General features: G+C 44.5%; 9 protein-coding genes across 9 annotated transcripts; 6 read left to right on the plus strand and 3 right to left on the minus strand.

The window, feature by feature from the left end:
• Window positions 1–41: 41 nt before the first annotated feature.
• Window positions 42–989, plus strand: LOC119553100. The gene is made up of 2 exons (XM_037863257.1): window positions 42–229; window positions 298–989. The coding sequence occupies exons 1-2, from the start codon at window positions 163–165 to the stop codon at window positions 909–911; spliced, it is 681 nt and encodes a 226-aa protein (XP_037719185.1). The 5' UTR covers window positions 42–162; the 3' UTR covers window positions 912–989.
• On the minus strand, window positions 903–2960 carry LOC119553098 (putative serine protease K12H4.7). Its single transcript, XM_037863255.1, has 4 exons — window positions 1994–2960; window positions 1782–1920; window positions 1251–1722; window positions 903–1155 (listed from the first exon to the last, which is right to left on the minus strand). Exons 1-4 carry the CDS (start codon window positions 2779–2781, stop codon window positions 1028–1030), a joined length of 1527 nt encoding a protein of 508 aa, XP_037719183.1. The 5' UTR covers window positions 2782–2960; the 3' UTR covers window positions 903–1027.
• Window positions 2961–3266: 306 nt separating this feature from the next.
• On the plus strand, window positions 3267–4179 carry LOC119555088. The gene is made up of 3 exons (XM_037866305.1): window positions 3267–3424; window positions 3481–3773; window positions 3904–4179. Exons 1-3 carry the CDS (start codon window positions 3355–3357, stop codon window positions 4075–4077), a joined length of 537 nt encoding a protein of 178 aa, XP_037722233.1. The 5' UTR covers window positions 3267–3354; the 3' UTR covers window positions 4078–4179.
• A 172-nt stretch (window positions 4180–4351) lies between these two features.
• LOC119555087 (cilia- and flagella-associated protein 52) lies at window positions 4352–6995 on the plus strand. Its single transcript, XM_037866304.1, has 5 exons — window positions 4352–4897; window positions 4960–5664; window positions 5721–5950; window positions 6008–6224; window positions 6277–6995. The coding sequence occupies exons 1-5, from the start codon at window positions 4473–4475 to the stop codon at window positions 6926–6928; spliced, it is 2229 nt and encodes a 742-aa protein (XP_037722232.1). The 5' UTR covers window positions 4352–4472; the 3' UTR covers window positions 6929–6995.
• A 428-nt stretch (window positions 6996–7423) lies between these two features.
• Window positions 7424–12982, plus strand: LOC119553901 (UDP-glucose 6-dehydrogenase). Its single transcript, XM_037864571.1, has 3 exons — window positions 7424–7750; window positions 10382–10520; window positions 11194–12982. The coding sequence occupies exons 1-3, from the start codon at window positions 7601–7603 to the stop codon at window positions 12333–12335; spliced, it is 1431 nt and encodes a 476-aa protein (XP_037720499.1). The 5' UTR covers window positions 7424–7600; the 3' UTR covers window positions 12336–12982.
• Window positions 12972–14118, minus strand: LOC119553902 (SURF1-like protein). Its single transcript, XM_037864572.1, has 4 exons — window positions 13915–14118; window positions 13727–13848; window positions 13473–13667; window positions 12972–13414 (listed from the first exon to the last, which is right to left on the minus strand). Exons 1-4 carry the CDS (start codon window positions 14116–14118, stop codon window positions 13033–13035), a joined length of 903 nt encoding a protein of 300 aa, XP_037720500.1. The 3' UTR covers window positions 12972–13032.
• Window positions 14119–14454: 336 nt separating this feature from the next.
• LOC119555062 (ubiquinol-cytochrome-c reductase complex assembly factor 1) lies at window positions 14455–15845 on the plus strand. The gene is made up of 4 exons (XM_037866265.1): window positions 14455–14595; window positions 14709–14897; window positions 14958–15209; window positions 15517–15845. The coding sequence occupies exons 1-4, from the start codon at window positions 14539–14541 to the stop codon at window positions 15796–15798; spliced, it is 780 nt and encodes a 259-aa protein (XP_037722193.1). The 5' UTR covers window positions 14455–14538; the 3' UTR covers window positions 15799–15845.
• Window positions 15801–16712, minus strand: LOC119555063. The gene is made up of 2 exons (XM_037866266.1): window positions 16411–16712; window positions 15801–16354 (listed from the first exon to the last, which is right to left on the minus strand). The coding sequence occupies exons 1-2, from the start codon at window positions 16571–16573 to the stop codon at window positions 15849–15851; spliced, it is 669 nt and encodes a 222-aa protein (XP_037722194.1). The 5' UTR covers window positions 16574–16712; the 3' UTR covers window positions 15801–15848.
• A 224-nt stretch (window positions 16713–16936) lies between these two features.
• On the plus strand, window positions 16937–23241 carry LOC119555060 (ATP-dependent RNA helicase dbp2). The gene is made up of 4 exons (XM_037866259.1): window positions 16937–17095; window positions 17318–18714; window positions 21037–21215; window positions 21646–23241. Exons 1-4 carry the CDS (start codon window positions 17088–17090, stop codon window positions 22516–22518), a joined length of 2457 nt encoding a protein of 818 aa, XP_037722187.1. The 5' UTR covers window positions 16937–17087; the 3' UTR covers window positions 22519–23241.
• Window positions 23242–23997: the final 756 nt, after the last annotated feature.

A 23997-nucleotide genomic window follows, 5' to 3' on the forward strand; every position in this document is an offset into this window, starting at 1 on the left:
TGACAACTTACTCAATGCAACTCTGGCTGCCGATTGGCAAAAGTTGGCCTTTCCATTTTCTGCTCGAAGCCGTCAGACATTTTGGAATAGATTCGTTTGTTGAAATTTTCACTTGCTTCAGTGAGGAATTTTAAATCTGCATCCGCCGCAAAAACTTGGAACATGATTCGTGCAGCATTATTGTCCAAATGGAATAGATCGGTGGCGGGATCACTGGTTACAACCAGGGGTAAGTTCGGAGCACGTGGATATTTCTAGGAACTTAAATGAAAAACCCCTATTTTTTATACCGTGAAGATTACTCGACTTTGAAGCTGCTAAATGGCAGAGCAGTGCACCCACGTGGTGAGATTCTGAGCCCAATTCGCTGCTTCTCAGTTGATGGTGGCAATGAGGGCAAACCCAAGAACATGCCGCCTGGCTTTGTGGCTCCTGGGTCCCCCTCCTCCATCAATGCTGGCATCCTAGGAAGCAGCTCGTTGGGAAATAACCCCGAGAATACCACTAGAAAGGGCGTGACTATTTCTGAGGTACAGTCGCCTCCCGTTTCCATAGTCACCTCCGGCGGAAAATTGGGCAGAGCCGATCCCTTGGACACCAACTCCATTGTACGCAGCCAGGGCACCGAAAAGGGATGCTCAAATGAGGATAAGAAGACCGAGGCCCAGAAGAAGGCAGCAGAGGCCAAGGAGGCGGCTGCCAAGCAGTTGCAGGACATCATGGCCAACATGCCCAGTAAGCAGCAGACAGAGAAATACTTCTTTCGCGTGGTGGCCTTCATCTATGACCTGACCTACCTCACCGGCACCTGGCTATTGAACTTTATCGAGCACAATGTTGTCCGAAATGCCACGGTGCAGCACTACTGGAAGAGATTCCACGAGAAAATGGAACAGGCCAAGAAGGATTAACTCCCAGCGGAGCAAAAATATATATTATACAACTCAGCGAATTACAAAAAATAAAACAGATCGCTGACGAATCCAAAATTACACTTGACTGAGCTCATTTCTGATTGCTTTGGGTTTCATATTAGGGTTGAGGTGTAGCCTTCCAGAAGCTTGGCCAAGAACTTGGTGATCTTATTTCGAGCGGCCACCAGTTGGGGCGGATCGGTTTTCACAGGCTCGTACATATTTGCGCAGTGAGCAGTTCCTGGGGGGAAAAGATATATTATTCCAGTCGGTATAGAATATCAGAATGAATTGGCATTTCAATGATAACAAAGCAAATCAATCCCGCCATTATACCTTCTATGTAAATCGTTGGAAGTGCCGAGTTTGGAGACTTCACCAATCCCAAAGCATGCCATGGATCAATGGAACCGTGCACATACAAAACATTTGTGGTATTTGGCCTCAGGGCGCCATAGTTATCGTTGGTACCGGACACCACCAGATCCAAGAACTTGGCGTCCATATTTTTAGAGAACACATCCATGCACTGGCGAATGAAGTAGTCGACTCCAAATCGACCTCCAAAGATGTCTTCCTTGTTTTCGGAGGTCTGATAGAAGCCAAATTCATGGCAGGTTTGGTAGGTCCACTGTCTCGATCCCTTGGCAGTCTCCGAGTCCCAGGATACCTTCTTCATATCGGCTACCATCTTCTCGTATTTGTAGTCCAGGCAGGTGGTGTTCGACTCCTTTAATAGCATGTCATTTACCAGGCCCAAACGGGTTACAGGTGGCCCTGCGGTGGTATTGAGCATTACATTACAGATCTGCAAAGATTTCACATGTTAATATATTCTTGAAGGCTTATAAAGGGGGTTTGACGCACATCATCAATGGTTACAGTGGCGTGGGGGCTGTTATCCTTGTTGTATTGCACCACTCCTGCGAAGTTGCCTGCCAGATTCTCAAAGAAACTGGCCATGTCCAATTCGTTTTCAATGGAATCTTTAATAGGAGTGCAGGTCCTAAAAAGAAACGGAAATAATAATAAATATGGATCTCTAAAGGGTCATATATACATTCCATAAGTGTACTAACTTGAACTTCTCATCCAGACTGCGCTGACCAATCATGTGCCTGAGAAGGATCTCCACCTGGGCGAAGCTGCGAGTCACAGCCTCTACGCATTCGGGTTTATAGGAAGCCAGCGAGGCTTTGACCACCTCGAAGTACTCCCTAAAGTTCACCTTGGCCAGCAGGGGACCACTAGAGCTGATAGATCCGAAGATGAGTTCTGGATACTTTTCCCTTGCCCAGGCTGCCAGGGATCCCGGATAGGAGCCACCGAAAGCGATCCATTTCTGACCATCGGCCAGGTTGAACTTCACCTTCATGGCGGTCACAAAGCTGGCCAAATCCTCGAGAGCCTGCTCGGAACTCAGATAGTGCAGATTCTCGGTTGACAGATCCGCAGTGGGATGACTCTTGCCGTAGAAACGGTGCTCCAGCTGCAGACAGAGTGCTCCAAAGTGTTCGGCATAATGGACCCAAGCTCCTTCCCTCATCCACTTGGCCGACGCCTCTCCCTCGCCGCCAATCATCAGGAATATTGGGGCGGAGCTATCGTTGCGGTAGTAGTCGGCATTCACAAAATATCGCTGCTGCCAAGTGCGCGTATCGCTGCCCTTGAAGTGGTCCAACTTCTGCTCGAACCACAGGTCCTCGGACTCCAGGGATCTCTGGAGTGTTGGAATCTTGCTGGGCTCTCCAAGGAACCCATTGCTCAGCCGTCCGTGACGAAAGCCAATCCCACAGATGGGCGCTATCAGTCCCAGGAGCAAGAGTCCCAGTCCCAGGGGCCTCGAAACGCCCCCAATGAAAAGCATATTTGTCTCCTTTGTTTGCCCGGGTCAAGTGGAATTTCCAGTAATTGCGGAGCACTATTGAATTAGATCGAATACCTCCTACACCGTTCAACTGTAAATAGCGACTATAGAGTGGTGTGAGCTATTTATATAGGCACCGTTATGTGTGTCGCACTTTTCTGATTATTCAGTTCTCGCTACATTATAATCGCAAAGCCGGCTAAAGCAAAACACCAAAAATATTAGGGGTATTCTTTACATTCAAGTTTAAAAAAAACGGTTATTGTAATGTTTGCCAAAGAATTACTCTTAAAATTTAAAAACTCCGTATAGTTTAATGACAACGAAAACAATTGTTTGTGGTTTTTAGAAGATGGGTTATTTGATTTGAGCAGTGTATTTTTAGCTTTGTAGCTAATCTTTTTATTTTGTAGCTATATTTATTAGCTAGATTTGGCTGCACTGTTGATAAGGTAGCATATTCTGGTTTTACACGAACGGTAACACTAATTTGAAATTGCGCGATTTTTGTTTATCTTTTTTTCCCATTTTTAGTTTAGTTTTTCCTAAATAATAATAGTACGATCCCCCGATATGGACTTCAATAGTAGTACCTACGATCAGAAGTATTTCAACTTCACAGCAGCACAGCTTTCAGCAGAGCGTAAGTGTTATTTTCTTAGTTTCATGGCTAGCGTCCTAACTTTTCGTTTATTAAAGGCGAACATATAGTGCAGGATATCATCAAGAAAGGCGCTAGAAGGATCATAGACAAGATAAAGACCCCCGCAACAGCGGATTTATTGGAGGCCCAAAAGGAAACCGTAGAGCGTCGTTTCCTGGCATCCGCATCCAAGGGTCTAATGGCCCTGAGAGAACTGGACAGCAAGGTGTTCCACGTTCCACCGCACGTACTCCTTCCGGAACACATGTTCTTCGAGAATCAGTTCACCAGCGAGGAGGAAGAGCAGAGGACAGCCAAGCTGGAGGAGCTGAAGGCCAAATATCGAGAGGTATATATAGATCTTAATGCTCAGGGAGTCATGTTCTATATAGATTTCTTGAAAACATTTGTTAGCAATTAGAATTCACAATGATTTTTTAGATCATATCCCTATTTTACTTGAACTAACTAAATTTCAGAACATGGCTATGCTGGCACACCTGAAAATCGAAGAGGAAAAATACGCCGCCATAGATGATCTCTGTCAGAAAGAGATTGAAATGCAGAACCGTGTCCAAAAGAACTGCTCCTCCCTCAATGTGAGCAAGCTGAAACAATATTGCACCCAAGTTCAACTTAAAAAGCCAAACTAAGACTTGGTTAATTCAAATTAATATGTTACATCATTTTTTAGATATACCTTTTTTAAATTCAAACCTTCAAATGATAACCTTACAACACGATTTTAAAAAGGTTTCTAAATTTCTGTTGTTAAATTAGTTTTTAATTAACTAACTGATTTTAAAATAAAATGTAAACTAAGTTATAAACATAACTTGGTAAAAATAATATTAAACTAAAGCCAAAATTCGATCTTCGCTAGCAACGGCAACCCAGCAACGGTCGCTGTTTAAAGTTTCAAATGCCTTGTTTTCAAACAGAAAACAAGCCGTCTTCAAACCTTCAAAGCACTTGGCACAAAAACCAACACAAACTCCCTTATATGTTACATATCCGAAAGTATATTTTGCTATAATCCTGTAATAAAATGGGAGATTCCCAAGACTCCTGCAGGCAACTGCTTCCGCGCGCGATCTTCGGGATCAACGGAAAAGTGGAGAACGGAGTGCGCCAGCATCCGGTAACCGGATCCATTATATTCGCACTCGGCAACAAAATAGGCATCGCTGACTACAAGAAGAACACGCAGGAGTTTGTGGCCGGACATACGAATACAATATCATGTCTGGATCTCAGCAAGAGTGGCAAGTACATGGCCTCGGGTCAGATAAACCACATGGGATTCCGGGGATATGTCATCATCTGGGATTACGATCAGCGCAAGGAGATCTCCCGTCATGATCTTCACAAGGTTTCGGTTCAGGCCATATGCTTCACTGCCCAGGATCGCTGCGTGGTGTCAATTGGAGGCGTGGATGATGGCTCCGTAATCGTCTTTGACATGGAGGCATTGTGGGTGACTACATCTTTAAGGAATAATGCACCAAAACTAATGATTCTTATCGCTGTTCTAGCTCCCCCATCTGCCAAACCCCCGCTTCGAGGGCTATATCCGGAAATGCCCTGACAGTCCGACCGATGCACAACAATCCTTACTTCTTTGTGACCGCCGGGGATCGCCATTTGCGTTTGTGGAGCATACTACGGGAGGAGAAGAAATTGTACGTTCAGGACGTCCTAATGGCCAGCAAGACACGGGTTTTCTACTGTGCCCGCATCGATAAGACTGATGAGTTCGCCTATCTGGGCACTGGAACTGGTGACATCGTGAAGATCGTACTCAATTGTTGCGATCGCGATCATGTGAGCAAGCAAGGATCCACCAGCTGCATCCTGGGAGCCTTTGGCACCCACAATCCTCGAAAGCCAACTGGCAGGGACTGTAATCGCTATGTGAATGGAGTACGTGCTTTGTACGTCCTGGAAGGAGGACGTTTACTAATTGGAGCTGGAAATGGTGACATAGAGCTAGTGGAGGAGCGAACCGATGTACCGCTAATTAACTTCAGGGATTATCCGGGTCCTACGTGGCCTTATCTGCGCACCCTGAAGAAGACTCATGTTTCAGGAAGGATCTCGTCTTTTGTGCGATCCAAACCAGAATTGTTCTACATCTGCACGGACACCAACGAGATTTATGGTCTTAATATCAAGACTTGGGTGCTCAAATTGCTGCGAACATGTCACACCAAGTCGGTCTACTGCATCACGTTCCCCAAGTGAGTTAAAAGGATTGTAATGTTCTTGCAATATATTTCAATTGTTACATTTTAAGGAACTACTCGGGAGTTTTTGCCACCTCCGGCAAGGAGTGCATCCGCATTTGGTCTTCTGGACGCAAACAGGAGTTGCTTCGCATCATGGTTTATAACTTTAACTGCGCTTGTGTTCGCTTCACCCATGATGGCACCAGTATTGTCTCCGTGTGGAATGATGGAATCATTCGGGCCTTCACTCCTATAACAGGAAGACTCATCTATGCTATCCCCAATGCGCACAACAAGGGTGAGTATCTAGGAATTACTTTTAATGCATAATTTTCACAATCTTATTTAATAACAGGATGCAGTGCTTTGGCCGTGGCCTCCACGGGTCGTCTAATTGTCACTGGCGGCATTGAGGGACAAGTGAGGGTGTGGAAGATCGATCCTTATCGCCAGGATCTGCTGGGCGTTCTGAAGGATCACTCAGGACCCATAACCTCATTGGACATTAACTATCTCGACACTGAAGTGATCTCGGCGTGCACTGATGGCTCCTGTGTGATCTGGGATATAAAGTGAGTTAAGGGAAGTCACTCTAGGTATTATATTATAACCAATTCTTGACAGACGCATGACCCGCAAGCAAGTGGTGACTGCCAACACGCAGTTCATGTCCGCTTCCTATTTTCCAACTGGAGTCCAGGTAATAACCTGCGGCTCGGACGGCAGGATTATCTACTGGATGGTGTACAACGGAGCCTTGATCAGGGAGCTGACTGCCTCCAAGAAGTCCTCGGTTAACTGCCTGGCCATCAACGAAACTGGGGATTACTTTATCAGTGTGGGCAGCGATCTGCAGGTCAAACTCTGGGACTACAACAGTGGCGCAGTGGTGGGCTTGGGCTCGGAGCACGCCTCCTCCGTGATCAGCTGCGCCTACAGTCCCTGCATGACCATGTTTGTCACTGGGAGCACCGATGGATCGCTCATCATTTGGGATGTTCCGCGAGACTTCTGGGGCAGACCCAATCCGCCGGATGCAACCAAGTACTCGCTGCCCAAGACATCGTCAAAAGCCAGAATGAGTGAGGTGCCGGCTAGAGTGAATTCCGGCACAAATCTGAAGACTCCAAGGGGCGAGAACATTGACGGGCTGCTGAAGGCCACTCCGAAGGACGATCTTTGCTGCGTGGAGTGCCCGCCTTGCGCCAAAAAGGAGGCCAAGGTCCCCGATTCCTATGCCGAATGTGGCATCGTTCCGGACGTGAGGAAGTGCTGAGTCTTTTTCGTTTTAGTTTGCTTTAAGTCTTGAATAAATGTAGTTTCTTTCTGTCAGCTGGAAATAAGTCTTATAAGGATTATCTTTTACAACAATTTTTGTTTAATAAGATTTAATATTTCTCCCGGAATAATTAAGAAAAACTTAAAGCTATATTTCAAGATTTAAAAAAAATAAGATTACAATTTCAAGACTAAATTTTTTAACCATACAAAGATCCAACTTTGATATAGAATTAATACTTCAATTTTGGATATATTTTTAAAACTGGAAAACCATAAGGCAATACATTCTTAAATTTAAGAATAAGTTTGAAAACTCGAAAACCATAATGAAATCTAAAACTGATTTTTGAATAACTTTTTAAATTCAGAACGGTAACTGCAAAAGTATGACCGTTCCGGAAAATGGTATATTGGCGCGAATCGCGCGGCGGTCACACGGCGTTACTATTGGCTGGTTTTTTTTGTTTAACTTGGGCGGTAGTAGTTTTTGTTGTTTTCCGCCGCCGCGCAAAGTCAGATTCCTCGGACCGCTCGACCGAAAAGCACGCGACTCGACAGCCGCCGGAAAAGGGAAAACGGGAAAATCGCCAAAGGGACGGAACGGAAGGAAAAGCCGAACGGCAACAGCAAAACAAAACAGACGAGGAAAAGCGGTGCAATCACAATCATGAAGGTCTGCTGCATTGGGGCTGGCTATGTCGGGGGTCCGACCTGCGCGGTGATGGCGCTCAAGTGCTCCGACATCGTGATAACCCTGGTGGACAAGAGCTCCGAGCGGATTGCCCAGTGGAATTCGGATAAATTGCCCATTTACGAGGTTGGTTTTTTCGACTCGCGTTTGTATGTACATAGGAAGTGCTTCCCATTAGTGTGTGTTTTGTGTGTGCCTGCGGGAAAGAGATGGGGCTACTTGTAGTGCTCGGTGTGTGTGTGCGTGTGTGTGTGCTCACGCCTTGGCCTTGCAATTCTTTAAGTTTTCGAGGGTTTCCACCAATCCTAAACAAACAAAACATCAATCAATCCCCGAGATCCATCGAGAAGAACCCAAAACGTCGATGACCGCTCATGCCCAAGTCGGCGAACACCCCTCCCCCCTCTCGAAAAGAAACCAGTTCCCATGCAGACAGAAAATGCGAGATCTATTCCGAGATTTATAGACTAGTACCACGTCAGGGGATTCGATTACCATCTAGGGAACTTTTTTTAAATTTTAGAATCAAATAAATGTGGAAAAAAATTTATTTTTATGTATCCTGTAGTTCTAAAAGTGTAAAATAATTTTGTTTGTTTTTTAAATAGGCTAAATTGTAAACTCCTATTAGAATAATCAAGTTATTTGCATTATTGTTTTTTTTTCTATGATATGACTCAGTTCATTTAAAATATAGCTTACTTAAACATTCTAGGAAGAACCATAACGATTTAATCAGTGAGTAGTCCTTGAATACTTCAAAAAAAAAAATTAATAAGCATTTTAAAATTCAGCGAAATATATATTAGATAAGGTTTATGCAAATGAACAACATTCATATTTTTACTAAAACTTATACATTTCGAGTAAAACCCCAGTAATTTCTCTCTCTGTAGTCAGTCTTCACTTGAACATCAGTGCGTGTTTGGCATTTTACTAGACAGTCAGGTGCTTAACGCACTTGGCCCACAACAAGGTCAATGGTCAGTCCTCGTGTTACGGCCATTAGTCATTCAAAACAAACTATAAAAGCTCGCAAAGGCAAATGATTGCTGAAATATGATTCGGGACGGAAAACAAGCGTGGGAATCGATTTTACTTTCCAGACTGCGTGACCATAATGCCCACCAGGCCTCGATTCCAGATACTAGATGCGCCACGAAGCCATAAGTTGTAAGCGGATTGCCGTCGAAGGCAGATTTCCACACGTCACAAAGTATTGCTCCTCTTCCATTGTTACTGGCGCATTTCCGTCCTGGCTTCCGCCTGCCCCCATTCCTCACTAAGTATCTCTTATCGGGTCTGCGCCAAAACAGAGTCTCGGTTCGAGATAAGCTCGCTGGGCCGGGTGGACTGTGTTTTAGCGGGCGCACATTAGTTGGAAATTGTCCAATTACCCACGTTCTAGGCAAACACACAGTATCTCTGGGGAAATAACGCGAAAAAAATATATACAATCAGCCAAACACAGTAGACCCACGGCTATCAGTCTGAATTTTGGTTATAGAGGCTTTGCTTTGTACAAAATATTTTCGGATTCATTGAATCTTTACTATTTATGTTGTATTACCCATTAAATAGGGTTAAATAGGTCACATGTTTTTAAGAATTCTTAATATTCTAATTTTCTAAACCACATATTAGGAATGGATATATTTAATATCATCTTAGAAGTGCCTGTTGCCACAACTAGAACTTTAACTAATTAAAACCAGAAAATTAAAAGTAACCCTTCAAGATAGGTTTCACTTATATAAGCTCCACAGTAACAGATACTATTTATATGCAAGCAAAAGCGATGGGCAAAAACACGTCATTAAGTGCACTTGTACCCACAGAGGCTGTCTGGCAAGCATTCCATTCTTCTTATTGATATTCACTTACCAAGATTGCATCACAACCAGCAAACATCGTGTTCAAAACTTGCAATTTGCTGGAAATATCAATGCGGCCTTGTAATCAACATCCTCTTTTTTAGCATTTGCACTATTGGCTATTGACATCTAACATTTCCTACTCGGTGTTCTCATTAATGATATCTTTATTTTTAGGTACAACGCAGTAATTTATCAGTCCTAGACAGGAAAGCGGCACGGGTCGCATGTTTTTTTTTAGAAACTGTTCTTAATATCTCTTTTTTGATGTTCTCTTTCCTCTGTCGTTTAATCAAATTCAAAGATACATAGATCAGCATTTGTTTTTATGGCGAAATCTTATCTCATACAAAAACTCAAAAAGAAAGACAGTTATTAACACCTGCCTCCGAGAAATCCATATAAATACGTATGCAAATTGGACTCAGCGCACAAAACGAGTTCAATGAACATTCAAATCGTATCAGAAACGGAAATAAGTCTGGCTGAACGCGTTGAATGAGAGGGGAGTAAGGAATTCGTGTGAATATTGCATAAGCGTGGGTAGTCATGGGAAGACCCCTGTACTATAATTTATAAATTAATCACTAAACGTTTAAAAGTGGACCACTTAAAGCGCTATTTCAGCACGTAAACAGAGCCATAGCGGGGCTAATTTTGAGATAGCTTTCGTAGAAAACGGAATCGGATAAGGTCCACGTACAAAGAACGTATAGAAGGGTATAATCTTATCGGCCGACGAAGTGGGAACGTCACCAGCTGCTTTGGGAGTGGGTCGTGATTGGCATTACAATAATAAAAGTAGAAAACTAGGCCAACGCCAAGAACTTGTAGAATAATTTGTAAAAATATTTTAATGAGGTATGTCTGCTCTTTTTTTCAGCCGGGTCTGGATGAGGTGGTGAAGAAGTGCCGCAATGTGAACCTCTTCTTCTCCACGGACATCGAGACGGCCATCAAGGAGGCGGACCTCATCTTCATCTCGGTGAACACGCCCACAAAGACCTGCGGCAATGGCAAGGGTAAGTGCCTCATTATGCAAATATTAGGAAGTCCGAAGGAGTGAACATGGGTAATGGAAGTCTGGCTAAATGTTGTAATATTTTAGTGCCTAGAATGGTTGTCATATTATGGCTTAAACATGTTGATCATAAAAGCTGGCTACACAAACTGGCCAATAAAAATGTTGGGCGTGACACAAAGTAGAAGCCGGCCAACAAATAAACCATAGTTAGCACCTAGTTATTGTTGTTAGCCTTGAAATAAAACCATTTATTTTTATACTTAGTAAAATATTATACAATTTATTTAGATTTTACCAAAAAAATGGAGTATAATAATATAAAACGTCATTGCTATTTCTAGGAAAATTATTGTGAAGTGGAAATTTAATCAGAAATTTTTTGCCCATCATAGATTACTTGGATTCAAATTAATTTAAAAACCAATCTACTCGAGCTTTAATTAGTTTCTCCCACCAATAAAAAATTTAATTTATTAAGACTTCAAATTAGTCTATAAAAAATTGATGGTAATGAATGGCTTATTAAAAAAATCATTGCACGAAATAGAATACTTTTAAATAAATGTAAATCAATATTTTGAGTCGTTTAGCCTCCCATAAAATGACTACCTCTTTCGATCCTGGGTTGTAATACCTAATATCACTTACTAATCCCCTTTTTTAATTTCCAGGTCGAGCGGCGGACTTAAAGTACGTGGAGAGTGCAGCCCGAATGATCGCCGAGATCGCGCAGTCCAACAAGATCGTGGTGGAGAAGAGCACAGTGCCCGTGCGGGCGGCGGAAAGCATCATGCACATACTCCGGGCGAACCAAAAGCCCGGCATCCACTACGACATTCTGTCCAATCCAGAGTTCCTGGCCGAGGGCACTGCCATCAACGACCTCCTGAATGCGGATCGCGTGCTGATCGGTGGCGAAGAGACGCCCGAGGGTCACCAGGCGGTGGAGAAGCTGTCGTGGATCTACGAGCACTGGATTCCCAAGCAGAACATCCTCACCACCAACACGTGGAGCAGTGAACTGTCCAAACTGGCGGCAAATGCCTTTCTGGCCCAGCGCATCTCGAGCATAAATTCGCTGTCGGCAGTGTGCGAAGCCACTGGAGCAGATGTCTCCGAGGTGGCGAGAGCCGTGGGTCTGGATTCCCGCATTGGTTCCAAGTTCCTGCAAGCCTCCGTGGGCTTCGGTGGCAGCTGCTTCCAGAAGGACATCCTCAACCTGATTTACATCTGCGAGAACCTCAATCTGCCGGAAGTGGCCGCCTACTGGCAGCAGGTGATCGACATGAACGAGTACCAAAAGAGGCGATTCTCGCAAAAGATTATTGAGAGTTTGTTCAACACGGTTTCGGACAAGAGGATAGCCATCTTGGGCTTTGCCTTCAAGAAGAACACGGGGGATACCCGCGAAACGGCGGCCATAACTGTGTGCCAAACTCTTCTGGAGGAAGGCGCTGCCCTGGACATCTACGATCCGAAAGTGGAGCCCGAGCAAATCATCGACGACCTCACGCATCCTAGTGTCACGGAATCGCCGGAGAAGGTCAAGAAGGCTGTGCAGATCCACAGTGATCCCTACAGTGCCGTTCGAGCCACCCATGCCTTGGTCATCTGCACGGAGTGGGATGAGTTTGTGGACCTGGACTTCAAGCGCATATACCAATCAATGATGAAGCCGGCCTACATATTCGACGGCCGCAAGATCCTCGACCACGAGCGACTGCTGCAGATCGGCTTCCACGTCCAGACCATTGGCAAGAAGTACCAGCGAGCTGGTCTGCTACGCTCCTGGGGCATTGTGCCCCAGCTTTAGGTGCGGAGGGCGGCGGAGGTGGTGGCATTTACACTTAAAGTTGGCGAAATTTCCAGTATTTGCGAGACTAAATTGTAAATATCCGTATCTGTTTCTGTATCTGAGTGTGTGTTAGAGTGGGTCGATTTAGAGGATAGAGAGTGGCTAGGACATCAAATCTTTGACTATCAGTATGGCCCTGCTTAAGTTAAAGTATAAATAGAAAAGGTTTATTATTTTTAAGAAATTAACTATCAATTGACTTGGTCATTTCCTATGAAGTAGAAATATAATATATTCTTTATATGAATTTCTAAAGAAAATAAGCTTTGAGTTACTTAATCGGACATTTCAAACTACTTTGTTGTACATAATTAGAAAGCACAATGAAAATTATTAAGGTAAAAGTTCGCCACTGAACTAATTGGCCAATTAATGAATTTAGGAATTTAGAATTTCCCTAATATCGACCCAGTCTAGCAATTGTGTTTTTAAATAGTTAAAGTATTCAGCTAGGCACTCCCGAAGCGGAAAACCCGAACCGTATTTGTATTCATATTCCTATTCCCCTGCCGATCCGCCACTCGAGGATCGGCAGTTGCAATATAAGCTCCAGCGGGACAATCCCCTCCTGCGGCGAGTCAATAAAAACCAGCATTTACACGAGAGCATGTAAATTTTATATAAATAACAACAGAGCGTTTGATTGAATGACCTCTTAGAAGGGTATCCTCTTGACTATTTGCCTGTACCAGAGGAAGGAGGTGGCCGCCGATAGGCTGAACCAGGTGACCAGGTACGAGAGATGATCGTTGCGCAGGGTGACGCGGGTCTGGCCACCAATGGGACCATTTTTGGCCGCCTGTGCATCGTAGACGGCATCTAGGAATACAGGAGCAGCTCCTGTGGAGGCACACATGCGTGCCAGATCGCGATAAAGGTAGATACTGCCCTTGTGATCAGGTGTAAACTGAGGACGGGCTTCTCCTTTCCTCACCACGGCGGTGAGCTCCACCTCCGCAGGCAGTTGACCCAAAGGACGCGTTTCTGGATCCACTTGCTTGCGGGACACCCATCCCCGATTGACGAGCACAATGTCGCTGGAGGAAATGGTAGATATATAAGAAAGTCGAATGGTTTTCCTTAAAATGAACTTACTCTCTGTCTGCCAGCTGAAAAGGGGTCACTATCAGATAGCCATTGCCCGAATCCCTCTGCGAGAAGAGTCCTCCTTGGGTCTCCACACCATCCGGGCGTATGAGTGACCTTGGACCCATTCTCATCTCCTTTTCGTGAAGGAAACGTCCACGGATTTTGACCAGGCGGTACTCCATTTGGGTTAGATCACTGAGACTGCAGGAAATGGTAGTTTTAGTAGGGAGAAATAATATGAAGTGGATCAGGGATCCTACTCCTCTGGCAAATCCACGGGAGCCGTGCTAAGCTGCTTGTTAAGATCCTTGATCAACTGCTCCTTCCAAATCTTGCGCTTCACTTGCCAGCAGCCCAAGCCAAATGTAGTGGCGGGTATTAGCTGGGGATCGGGATTCATCATAAATATTAGTTATTTATGTAGATAAGGGATTCGTTTTTAACCCACCAGCAGGAACCATCCCAATGGGGCAATCTTTTCCTTGTCCTTCGCCGCCTTAGTGGGAATACTTGTGTTCCAGTCCACCGGCGATCGCTGTTGTGTCATCTTTCTGGTGATCAATTTCTGGGTATTCCGGCTGCATGGGATGCGGGATACCGTCTGCATGTTAAGGGCCACTTGCCGGCTCATTTGGACTCCAAAACGCAGCATCTTTTATTTTTTGTATCCTAGTTTGCTAAATTTATTTATTTATTTACATTTCCAATTGGATTGGAAGTAAGACCGTTGCTTGCTGTTATGAAGGACCCAGCTCAAAATGCGGTCACATTAGATCTCCTCTTTAACATTTTGCTAAATTTCTGAATTAAAAATAAATTACAATGAGGCGATAAATGTTTTAATTTTCTTAAAAATAAAGCTACCTCTAGAAAATCACATTTTATTTATATAAATTCCCCTAACAGTAATTTTTACCAACATATTTTATTTCCAATGTTAATCAGTTAACAGTGTTAACCTAACACCCGAGTTGGCAGCCCTGTTGGGATCAGCTGTTTTGGACTGTTGTCGCGTGCAATTGGTTTTTTATTTTAACGATTTTGTTTTAGTGAATTTAGACCATTTTTTAAAATGCAGTGCACTCGTGCAGTTGCCAGGCTGGCCAGTGGCATTGCGAGGACACCATGGGTAGGATTCATCCCATTAAAACATTCCATTTATTGGCAAAACAACCGATGGAATGCACCGCCTGCAACTCTTATATAAACGGGTGTACAAATTTTAAATTTTCCATTATTTAGGTGACACAACAGCCATATAAACAGACTCCAGCGATATTAGGTGTATTTGAGCAATCCTGTCGCATGTGTTCATCCACCGGCGTGGTTGATAGTCCGAATAAAACCAAACCCGGCACTGGGACACCCACAGAAGGCGGAATTCTGAAGAGAGTGCTCACCAAAGTGGGCTTCACACCGAATACGAAGGCGGTATGGTTACTATATTTGACTTAAATGTAGATCAAGTTTGTAAAAGTTATCCATTTTCAGCGCCTTAAGGTCACCAGTCATCTGTTGTACGAAAGCGTGGCCGATAAGATCAACTATGTGGCCTTCTTCCGCGACTTCAATCTGCCAAACACTTTCAACTCTTGGTTTTTGGTCACCGAACTGCACGTCTGGCTGCTGCTGATGCGCTCCATGGCCGAGGGTTCCGAGACGGGCGAGGACGGACGCTTCCTGCGGAACTGCATCGTGGAGGCCATGTGGGGAGATGTCAACACACGCGCCAAAAAGCTGGGAGTAGGTTTAGATTTAGTAAATCTTACTGGGATAGAGCTTCCATTACTTGAACTTCAGTTTAGAACTTAGTACTGGACCCATTTAGAATCTGTAGTTTAGTTAATATTGGTTTCAGTCATGAATGGAATGAAATATGACCCTCTAATCTTCCTTTTTTAAATCCCAAAAGATATTCTCCGGTTCAGAATTTATTTTTTTCTTATTTCCCCACAGTGTATAAGAACATATCTTAAATGGTATTTAGTTTAGCTTATCTTTACGTTTTTAATGTAATACTAATATCTCAACCTTTGTCATCCCCGAACAGGCCCACAATCCCTCGCGCACCCGTCAGCAAATTGAGACGTTATCGGAGCAGTTCCAAGCGGCTCTCATCGCCTACGACGAGGGCATCATGTCCGACGATCGGGTCCTGGCCTGCGCTCTGTGGCGCCGCTTCTTTGAGATGAAATGCGATGACTACGCGCAGATTGAGCGGCTGGTGAAGTACGTACGCCAGCAAGCCGCCATGCTCGACAGTTTGCCGCGCGATCAGTTCATTATAAAGTCCAAGGTGGCCTGGCTGGATCTGGACAAGTGCAAGGTGTAATCTAAGTTTTTTCTGTTTTTTAATAAAGTTGAGAGTATGTAAAGTAAGAGCTATACGATTAGGTCCTCTACGGACTGATTACTCAAGGCGCGCAGCTGACACTTGAGCAGGAATGCTGTGATCCTTCGCTCTGCCCTTTTTCGCTGGGGCTCCTTGAGTTGGGCCAGGACTTGGTCCATCTGGAGGAAGCTGCTTCTGGGAGAGAGTATCTCCGCTGGTTCCTGTTCTTCGTAGATGATCTCCTCCTGAATGATCTGTTCGCTGGGCTCCTCGATGACCTCCTCGATTATAAAAGTGCTGGACTGTTGAGGGACGTCACCGTTTTCGTAGGTCTCCCACAGGAACTGCATAGGGGTCTCTTCCTGAATGGTCTCCTCCTGTTTGCCGGGGGAGTCCCTAGCCTTGGGTTTGCTTTTGTTTTTCGATGGCGGCTGGTTCTCAGCCAGAAAGCGAAGGCGCTCCAAGTACGGCCAGGTGGAGCCGCTGGTGTCCGCCCGTCGGAACTCTTTGCGAAACTGGTAGTGCAGGTTGTTCCAGCGCATCAGACAGAAGTCCACTACAGATGGTATTACTTTATAAGAGTCAAAATAATGAAATTCTGGAACTACTTACCATCACAACCCATCCTCTCGGCTATCCGCGCCCAAACGTCCGTCTTAGCCTTCATGGCATCGTAGTTCGAGAGCCCGGACCTTTTGTAAAGCACCGGATTTGGTTCCACTAGGTCTATTAGCTTGAAATCGAAGGGTCTGTTCTTCTTGTAGCTAGTGCGCATTGTTTATGGTTTAAAAATTAAAATAAATGCAAAAACGTTAGAGATGAGTGCAGTCCTAGGTGTTTTTGGGTGACCATATTCAATGGTGCGGCGTACGGTCACATTTCCACGTAACGATGGCTTCGGCAGCCCTAGCATTGAAATTCAAAATCTCAATTATGGTGACTACGTGGAGTTGAATGAATGCAGATTATGGGATCGCACCTGTGGATTTGACGTAGAAATACTCACTTGGGGCTCGTCGGGCAGCAGGTTTGTGAGGTGTACCATTACCGCTAGAGTCGGCAACCTTTTGGAGACACCCACCTTTACGTATTTTTCGGTATAATTGAATACATAAAAACGGTATAATGGTATATACCGAACGGTATTATTTGATGACCCACTGTGCGGTCACACTGCTAATTTTATTTGACGACGTAGGAGCTGAAAAAAATTGTGGAGTGAAAAATTGAAAAAGTGCCCGAAAAACTATAATTTGGCCAGATATCTTACCACTTTCAGCACACCAGAAATGAACATGTAAGTTCAAACGCACTCATCGAAACGGGCAAAGCCCATTTTTGGTCTGAAATCCAGTTGACCATGCGGCCTGGGGTCGAGTGTCGAAAATCAATAAATTCAAAATGGCAGTAAAAAATGAAAATTACATAAAAAAAGATCGCTTGGTGTAAATTTCAACATTTTGGCTACGCATCGAAAGGCTCAAAATTCTAATTTCATGGAACAAAACGCTCGTTGCAGGTACAACGGACAGGTTAACGCCTACGGCGGTGGTGGTGGAGCAGCAGGCGGCGGTCTAGCCGGTGGCATGGTGCCAAATCGCATGGGCGGAGGAGCTCCCGGTGGCGGACCCGGCGGAGCGGGCATGTTCCAGCGCAATCGCTCTGCCCCCTATCCGGGATTCAATGGGCACGGACCCGCCAATGGGGGACAGCGTCGCATGAACGGCGGCGGTCCTGGCATGGGACCCGGAGGACCCCGCGGCCAAGAAGGATTCGGCGGCCAGAACGGCGGTCAGCGCACTTCCAACCATGGCGCCCACTTGCCCAAGATCGTGTGGTCCGAGGTCAACCTCACGCCATTCCGCAAGAACTTCTACAAGCCCTGCGACTCGGTGCTGGCACGCACTCCTGGGGAGACAGAGACCTTCCTCACCAGCAATGAGATCACCATCAAGGGCGACCAGGTACCCACACCCAGTATTGAGTTCGAGGAGGGCGGCTTCCCCGACTATGTAATGAACGAGATCCGCAAGCAGGGTTTCGCCAAGCCAACGGCCATTCAGGCACAGGGTTGGCCCATCGCTTTGAGCGGACGGGATTTGGTGGGCGTGGCCCAGACCGGATCGGGCAAGACCCTGGCCTACGTCCTGCCGGCGGTGGTGCACATCAATAACCAGCCACGCCTGGAGCGTGGTGATGGACCCATCGCCCTGGTGCTGGCTCCCACTAGGGAGTTGGCCCAGCAGATTCAGCAGGTGGCCATCGAGTTTGGCAGCAATACGCATGTGCGCAACACGTGCATCTTTGGCGGAGCACCCAAGGGTCAGCAGGCGCGGGATTTGGAGCGCGGAGTGGAGATTGTGATCGCGACACCTGGTCGACTGATCGATTTCCTCGAGCGCGGCACCACCTCGCTGAAGAGATGCACCTATCTGGTGCTCGACGAGGCCGATCGTATGCTGGACATGGGCTTCGAGCCCCAGATCAGGAAGATCATGCAACAGATTCGTCCGGACCGTCAGGTTCTGATGTGGTCCGCCACCTGGCCCAAGGAGGTGCGCCAGCTGGCCGAGGAGTTCCTAAATAACTATATTCAGGTGAACATTGGGTCGCTGTCGCTGAGCGCCAACCACAACATCCTTCAGATCGTGGACGTGTGCGATGAGAACGAGAAGCTGATGAAGCTGATCAAGTTGCTGACGGACATCTCGGCGGAGAACGAGACCAAGACGATCATCTTCGTCGAGACCAAGAAGCGTGTGGACGAGATCACGCGCAATATATCCCGTCAGGGCTGGCGCGCTTGCGCCATTCACGGCGATAAGTCGCAGCAGGAGCGCGACTTTGTGCTCTCGAGCTTCCGCAATGGCCGGCACTCGATCCTGGTGGCCACCGATGTGGCTGCCCGCGGACTCGGTGAGTAAACGTAGCCTTTGTGGGCCTCCAAAGGGGCCACCTTCCGTTTTTTCTCTCCGTAACCAAGCAATTGTTGCCTGTGGATCAATCAGCATCCCGTGGGGTTTCATTCATTATTTTGTGATTCGTCGTCGACGCCTTCCTGGTTCGTCTGGTCTCAGCGATCCGTCAGCGATGAATCGGCCAACACCGCCCAGCCTCTTCGCTCTTCCTTCCGCTCTGTTTCCAGAACTTTGGAGGTTTTTTTGGTTTGAGTCAGTTCCGGATTTCACATTTCATTCTCGATTTGAGCTCAAAACGAAATCGAACTATTCCGTGGTAGCGGAATGATTCTGGGGGCTTCATAAGCGGAATCGTTCTGCGGTTTAATATTCATTTTCAGCGTGTAAATAATCATGGTTGAAGAATTTTTTTTTGTTTATATTACATTAATCTAAATATGTTTTGTAAAAAAGCTCTTCCAGTACATTTCGCCTGGCTGTATTTTGGCTTCACAGTTTTTTCTTAAATATTCTAAACTTATTTCAATTCCAGGACATTCAGTTAAAAATTATGATATTTCATGGTGGGCAGCTAAGCGAAATTTACTGGGCTTTTCACTAGCTAACATCTATCAAACTGTGTAATTTAGTGAAAGTGAAAACCGGAAAAGGACCGATTGTTAATAATTTTGCATGTTCGAACTCATACCAGCCGAAGATCTCCTATTTTTAATTTTTCGGGAACGTTTGGGCCTTAGTTCAATGATTTTCGAGTGGTTCGATTCCTGGTGGACCGCTAAGTTCCTCTCGATCCCTTTAGTTTCTGCTGAATTATTCTCTGAGTACGAAGAAATGGTGTGGTCTCAAATAATGAGGGGAATGTGTTTGTTCTCCATGCATTGCTGGTTATATGATGTTGTTTACCTTTAGTTTGTTTGTTGCTCTCTTGCTCATAGTTTTTAGTTGTGTCTCGTCAATCACATTTTGAGTAACCTTACCGTATAAAGCAACTTACTGTCAGTCAAGGAGTCAATGGCCCAGCAAAATAATCTAAAAGAATCAAAAGTAAATAATCTCAGTGCACCCTAAAAAAATAACCACTTAATCTAAGGCGAACCGATTAAACAATGCCTTAAAACTATATGTATTTTTTAATTTTTTTTTTAGTTAATAGAATAATATGAAGTAACTAATGTGTTGAGTAATTGCCACATTTTGCGGACCAAGAATTTGTTGACTGATGATAATTTTCTGTAGCTTATTTATGTATCATAAAGTATCTTATACTATATTACGTCGCTCCTTACTCTATGTATAAAACCTAAATTTGTGTGTGAACAAAAATATCATCAGCACCTTATATGAAATGGACTTCGATTTTTCAAATGGCAAAACAAGAACAAAAAAAGTTTAAAGTTTAATGTTAAAAAGTTATATACACAAAGCAGTTAAAGATAAAAGCTATATATACAAGTTGAGGGTTGAGTTATAAGTTTCTAGCATTGCTGAGATCCGTGGGATCTCCCTCATCACGACCCACTTGCGAGGACAGGATCTCCAGGGACTCTTGCGCGTAAGCCTAACTCTAATCCATTCTAACCCTAGATCGTCGGGGTAAGTACTAGGCTAATTTACTTCTTCCTAATCATAGCAATATGTCCGCACCCCTTCCTCCCTCCTTACCATCGAAGTATCTAACCATATTTACCTTCGAGAGACCAGCACCCTCTATCATAAGCTTTGATCATTCATTTACTTTTATATTACCTATTTATAATATTAATTTTAATCAAGCCGTCTCTTGTATGCATTAAGCTTAAACATTTATATTACGATTTGTGTATTGAAAAGAATATAAGATATGAAAGTATGATGAGAAGAAAAGGTCGAGGTCCACATTTCTGCAGTATAGAAAAAACATATATCTATTTGCCAAAGATGTATAGTTATTAATATACGCTAATAGTATTGATGGCGAAATTTTTGTTCAAAGTACAAAACATACCAAATGAAATTTAAACTGAAATACCAACCGACAAAATCCATTCAACGATTCGATCAAGTATATTTTAAGTTCTATTAACAAATGTACCCAAAACAAATGATCGCACCGAAACCAACACCACCACACTAACACACACACCAAGACAGACACGGACACACTAACATAAACCTACACACACACACACAAATAAGTTTTCGTTTTTGTTGAATAGTTTCTTGAGTATTGAGAAAGATTCCTATTTTGGACGTATTGATTCGATTGGATATTTTTAACGCTTCTTTTCACACTTCTTCAATTTTCAAATTCGAAATGAAAAATATAAATGAAATCAAACAGACGTTGACGATGTCAAGTTTGTGATCAACTATGATTATCCTTCGAACTCTGAGGACTACGTGCATCGCATTGGACGCACCGGACGCTCCAATAACACCGGCACCGCCTACACCTTGTTCACGCACTCCAACGCCAACAAGGCCAATGATCTGATCCAAGTGCTGCGCGAGGCCAACCAGGTGAGTTATCTTTGGGTCTATATATCCTAGGGATCGGAGTTCTCAATTACCTTAACTACTTAAAATGTTTGTAGCCCATTAAATGTAAAATATGTAACTTTCTACAATACATTTTAAAAGGAAATTGTAAAGTAATATAGGAATACTTCTAAGTTACTACCGTTTATTCAGTTTATGTCCGATATTAATTAATAATAGCCTAGGGATCGGAATTCTGAAATACATTAACTACCTAAAATGATTTTACCAAAGCTAGAGTGAAATTCCAAGATACTTAAAATTGGTATACCAAAAGAACAATTATACAATTTTAAATACCAAATTTCCCGAGGGCAAGTTGTTTTGTTAAAGTTAAGGAACAGGAAAAGTAGTTGAGTTACTTTATTAAATACTTTCATGTACTTACGCATTTGTTTCCCTCCCCCAACAGACCATCAACCCCAAACTGATGAACATGGCCATGAGCGGGGGCTACAACAAGCGCGGCGGCGGCATGGGTGGCGGCTATCGCGGCGGCAATGGCTACCAGGGTCGCAACCAGCAGATGGGTGGTAGCTACAACGGCGGCAACAACTATCGCAATAACAACGGTCCCGGAGGCAACATGAATCGCAATGCTTTCAACGGTGGCGCAGCTGGTGGACCACCACGTTTCGACCAGAAGCCACGCACCTCGCCGCCAAACCAGGGCGGTCAGGGAGGATACCGCGGCCAGGGAGGCGGTGGCTACCAGGGCCAGCAGCAACAGCAGGGCGGCGGTGTGCCCTTCTCACGCTTCAATCCCAATGCCGCTTGTTTCGAGCCCAACAAAGCACAGAACGCTCCGGGATCTGTGCCGCCACAGGCGCAGCATCAGCAGCAACAACAGCAGCAGCAGGCACAGGCACAGGCTCAGGCACAGGCTGCCCAGCAGCAACACCTGCTGCCCGATGCCTCCGTTCAGGCGGCGATGGCAGCGGCCAACTACGGGGTCGATCAGAAGCGATCTCGTTTCTCGCCATACAACATGAACTTCGCCAACATGCCCCCGCCACCGATGAACCAGCAGCAGGCGGCAGCGGCAGCCCAGCAGCAACAGTTGCAGACACCCCAGCAGCAACAGCAGCAGACACCACAGGCATACGGCCAGTACTCGTCGATGTCCTCCAGCATGGCAACCGTGTCGCTGAACGGAGGAGCAACGGCGGTGGCCAACTCTTACCGCGCCCAGTATGCAGTGCCCACGCAGGCGGCTCCCTATATGATGGCGAACGGCGGCGATATATTTGCCTATCCGCCGCCCCCGCTGCCCGTGCAGAACTAGAGGCTCTATAGTTCAAAAGAGGCTACCAAATTGTAGAACCTGCTCTACTGTAATTTCCTTTCCCCACACGAACATTACACGCACATCCATACACCCACCCGTATAAATGTACACGAGCCACGATTACAAGTCCAGGGACTTCATAGGGAAGATGTTAGATGAGCGTCGTGGATGTACGTTTCGTGTAGATCTCCTCCGCCCACGTCGTAGCTATATAATATGGTTTAATCTGGAATCAAATACGCTTTTAATTTGATAAATCTCTTCGTTTCCCCCCATAAAAAACCCCAATTTAGTTGATAAGCTTTTGGTTTAGTCAAATTGTTAGGGCATTCGAGTGCCGATCATCGATGTTGTTGGCATTTATATTTCCACAGCCCTGGGCGTATTTGATTTCTTTATACAATTCTCGAATATTGTACCTATAATTCATACACTGCAAAAGAAATGTTTGCAATGCTCCAACCAAACCCAAGCCAAAAGAGATTAGATACAATCGGATTACTAGGAAACACTAGAAGGGAAAAACACTTCCGCGCACACCTTTCACACTATCGGACACACACGTACACATAAGAAACAATGTCAATTTCTTAGAATCAAATGCGTATTATTATGTCATCTTAAACCATATTATGTGACTAGTCTAATGAATTGCTTAGCTGGATACTTTTCACACAGTAACAAAATTAAACATACAAATAAAACAGAACGTCTAAATACTTTCAGAAATAAAATGTAATTCCATTTTATGTGAGCCCATAAGTATGAATTGATAACAAGATATAAATAAAGGAATTAATTAGAAGTTCAACTGCCTGGACTTAATTATTTCCGCGTGGAAAACAAGACGGCGAGTTTTTAAACTTAATTGATTTGCTTTTATTTTCCATTTTTAAATATATATATATATTTCCATATAAGAAAAACTATCATACATCCAAAATTATCATAATAATAAATAGAACTAAATTATACAAATATTACTAGACAGCTTCATCCGTTAATTGCATATCCAACGAACATTCTATCGTCTCCATATTCAACGTTACACCATTTCGAGAATTTGACGGAAAATATTTGTTAAAAAATTACACCATGAGATTTATGACTAACAAAATTGCGTGAGAATGTAGAAGTCATTTGTTTGTTACACTTTTATATTATTTACTTTGTATGATTTGTGTTTGCTTTGTTCGGGATCTAGACTCCTCCTCCGCATCCTCTTTGTGGCATTTGCATATATATCGCTTTATAACGCTATACTCGATCCTAAATCTATGTACCTTGCGCTTTCTGATCCAACTCGCTACAATCCCTATCCTACTCGTACTCTCATCTCATCGGTTCTTTGGCTGCCTCTTGAATATTTTTGTAGTTTAATGCTTTATTTGTTGCTCCGCATAGGTTTAGTAGTTGCTCATCTTGTTTGTTGTAAGTAGTACGCATATAGGGGGCTCGATCTGCCCGCCGGGGGTT

This window comes from Drosophila subpulchrella, chromosome 3L (genome assembly GCF_014743375.2).
Source record: "Drosophila subpulchrella strain 33 F10 #4 breed RU33 chromosome 3L, RU_Dsub_v1.1 Primary Assembly, whole genome shotgun sequence".
Taxonomy (NCBI): Eukaryota; Metazoa; Arthropoda; class Insecta; order Diptera; family Drosophilidae; genus Drosophila; species Drosophila subpulchrella.

Bases quoted from the DNA above. Each gene is read 5' to 3' on its own strand.
- LOC119555063 (XM_037866266.1), bottom strand. From the start codon at position 16,573: ATGCGCACTAGCTACAAGAAGAACAGACCCTTCGATTTCAAGCTAATA. The intron at 16,355-16,410 runs GTAAGTAGTTCC...TACCATCTGTAG, and splicing joins CGAGAGGATGGGTTGTGATG to TGGACTTCTGTCTGATGCGC.
- LOC119553098 (XM_037863255.1), bottom strand. From the start codon at position 2,781: ATGCTTTTCATTGGGGGCGTTTCGAGGCCCCTGGGACTGGGACTCTTG. The intron at 1,921-1,993 runs GTTAGTACACTT...GTTTCTTTTTAG, and splicing joins AGTCTGGATGAGAAGTTCAA to GACCTGCACTCCTATTAAAG. The intron at 1,156-1,250 runs GTATAATGGCGG...TTTTCCCCCCAG, and splicing joins TCCAACGATTTACATAGAAG to GAACTGCTCACTGCGCAAAT.
- LOC119555062 (XM_037866265.1), top strand. From the start codon at position 14,539: ATGCAGTGCACTCGTGCAGTTGCCAGGCTGGCCAGTGGCATTGCGAGG. The intron at 14,898-14,957 runs GTATGGTTACTA...ATCCATTTTCAG, and splicing joins TCACACCGAATACGAAGGCG to CGCCTTAAGGTCACCAGTCA. The intron at 15,210-15,516 runs GTAGGTTTAGAT...ATCCCCGAACAG, and splicing joins CACGCGCCAAAAAGCTGGGA to GCCCACAATCCCTCGCGCAC.
- LOC119553902 (XM_037864572.1), bottom strand. From the start codon at position 14,118: ATGCTGCGTTTTGGAGTCCAAATGAGCCGGCAAGTGGCCCTTAACATG. The intron at 13,849-13,914 runs GTGGGTTAAAAA...CCCGATCCCCAG, and splicing joins CATTGGGATGGTTCCTGCTG to CTAATACCCGCCACTACATT. The intron at 13,668-13,726 runs GTAGGATCCCTG...CATTTCCTGCAG, and splicing joins CCCGTGGATTTGCCAGAGGA to TCTCAGTGATCTAACCCAAA.
- LOC119553901 (XM_037864571.1), top strand. From the start codon at position 7,601: ATGAAGGTCTGCTGCATTGGGGCTGGCTATGTCGGGGGTCCGACCTGC. The intron at 7,751-10,381 runs GTTGGTTTTTTC...TCTTTTTTTCAG, and splicing joins ATAAATTGCCCATTTACGAG to CCGGGTCTGGATGAGGTGGT. The intron at 10,521-11,193 runs GTAAGTGCCTCA...TTTAATTTCCAG, and splicing joins GACCTGCGGCAATGGCAAGG to GTCGAGCGGCGGACTTAAAG.
- LOC119555087 (XM_037866304.1), top strand. From the start codon at position 4,473: ATGGGAGATTCCCAAGACTCCTGCAGGCAACTGCTTCCGCGCGCGATC. The intron at 5,951-6,007 runs GTGAGTATCTAG...ATTTAATAACAG, and splicing joins CCCCAATGCGCACAACAAGG to GATGCAGTGCTTTGGCCGTG. The intron at 6,225-6,276 runs GTGAGTTAAGGG...AATTCTTGACAG, and splicing joins TGTGTGATCTGGGATATAAA to ACGCATGACCCGCAAGCAAG.
- LOC119555088 (XM_037866305.1), top strand. From the start codon at position 3,355: ATGGACTTCAATAGTAGTACCTACGATCAGAAGTATTTCAACTTCACA. The intron at 3,425-3,480 runs GTAAGTGTTATT...CGTTTATTAAAG, and splicing joins AGCACAGCTTTCAGCAGAGC to GCGAACATATAGTGCAGGAT. The intron at 3,774-3,903 runs GTATATATAGAT...ACTAAATTTCAG, and splicing joins TGAAGGCCAAATATCGAGAG to AACATGGCTATGCTGGCACA.
- LOC119555060 (XM_037866259.1), top strand. The intron at 18,715-21,036 runs GTGAGTAAACGT...GAAATCAAACAG, and splicing joins TGTGGCTGCCCGCGGACTCG to ACGTTGACGATGTCAAGTTT. The intron at 21,216-21,645 runs GTGAGTTATCTT...CTCCCCCAACAG, and splicing joins TGCTGCGCGAGGCCAACCAG to ACCATCAACCCCAAACTGAT.
- LOC119553100 (XM_037863257.1), top strand. From the start codon at position 163: ATGATTCGTGCAGCATTATTGTCCAAATGGAATAGATCGGTGGCGGGA. The intron at 230-297 runs GTAAGTTCGGAG...TATACCGTGAAG, and splicing joins ATCACTGGTTACAACCAGGG to ATTACTCGACTTTGAAGCTG.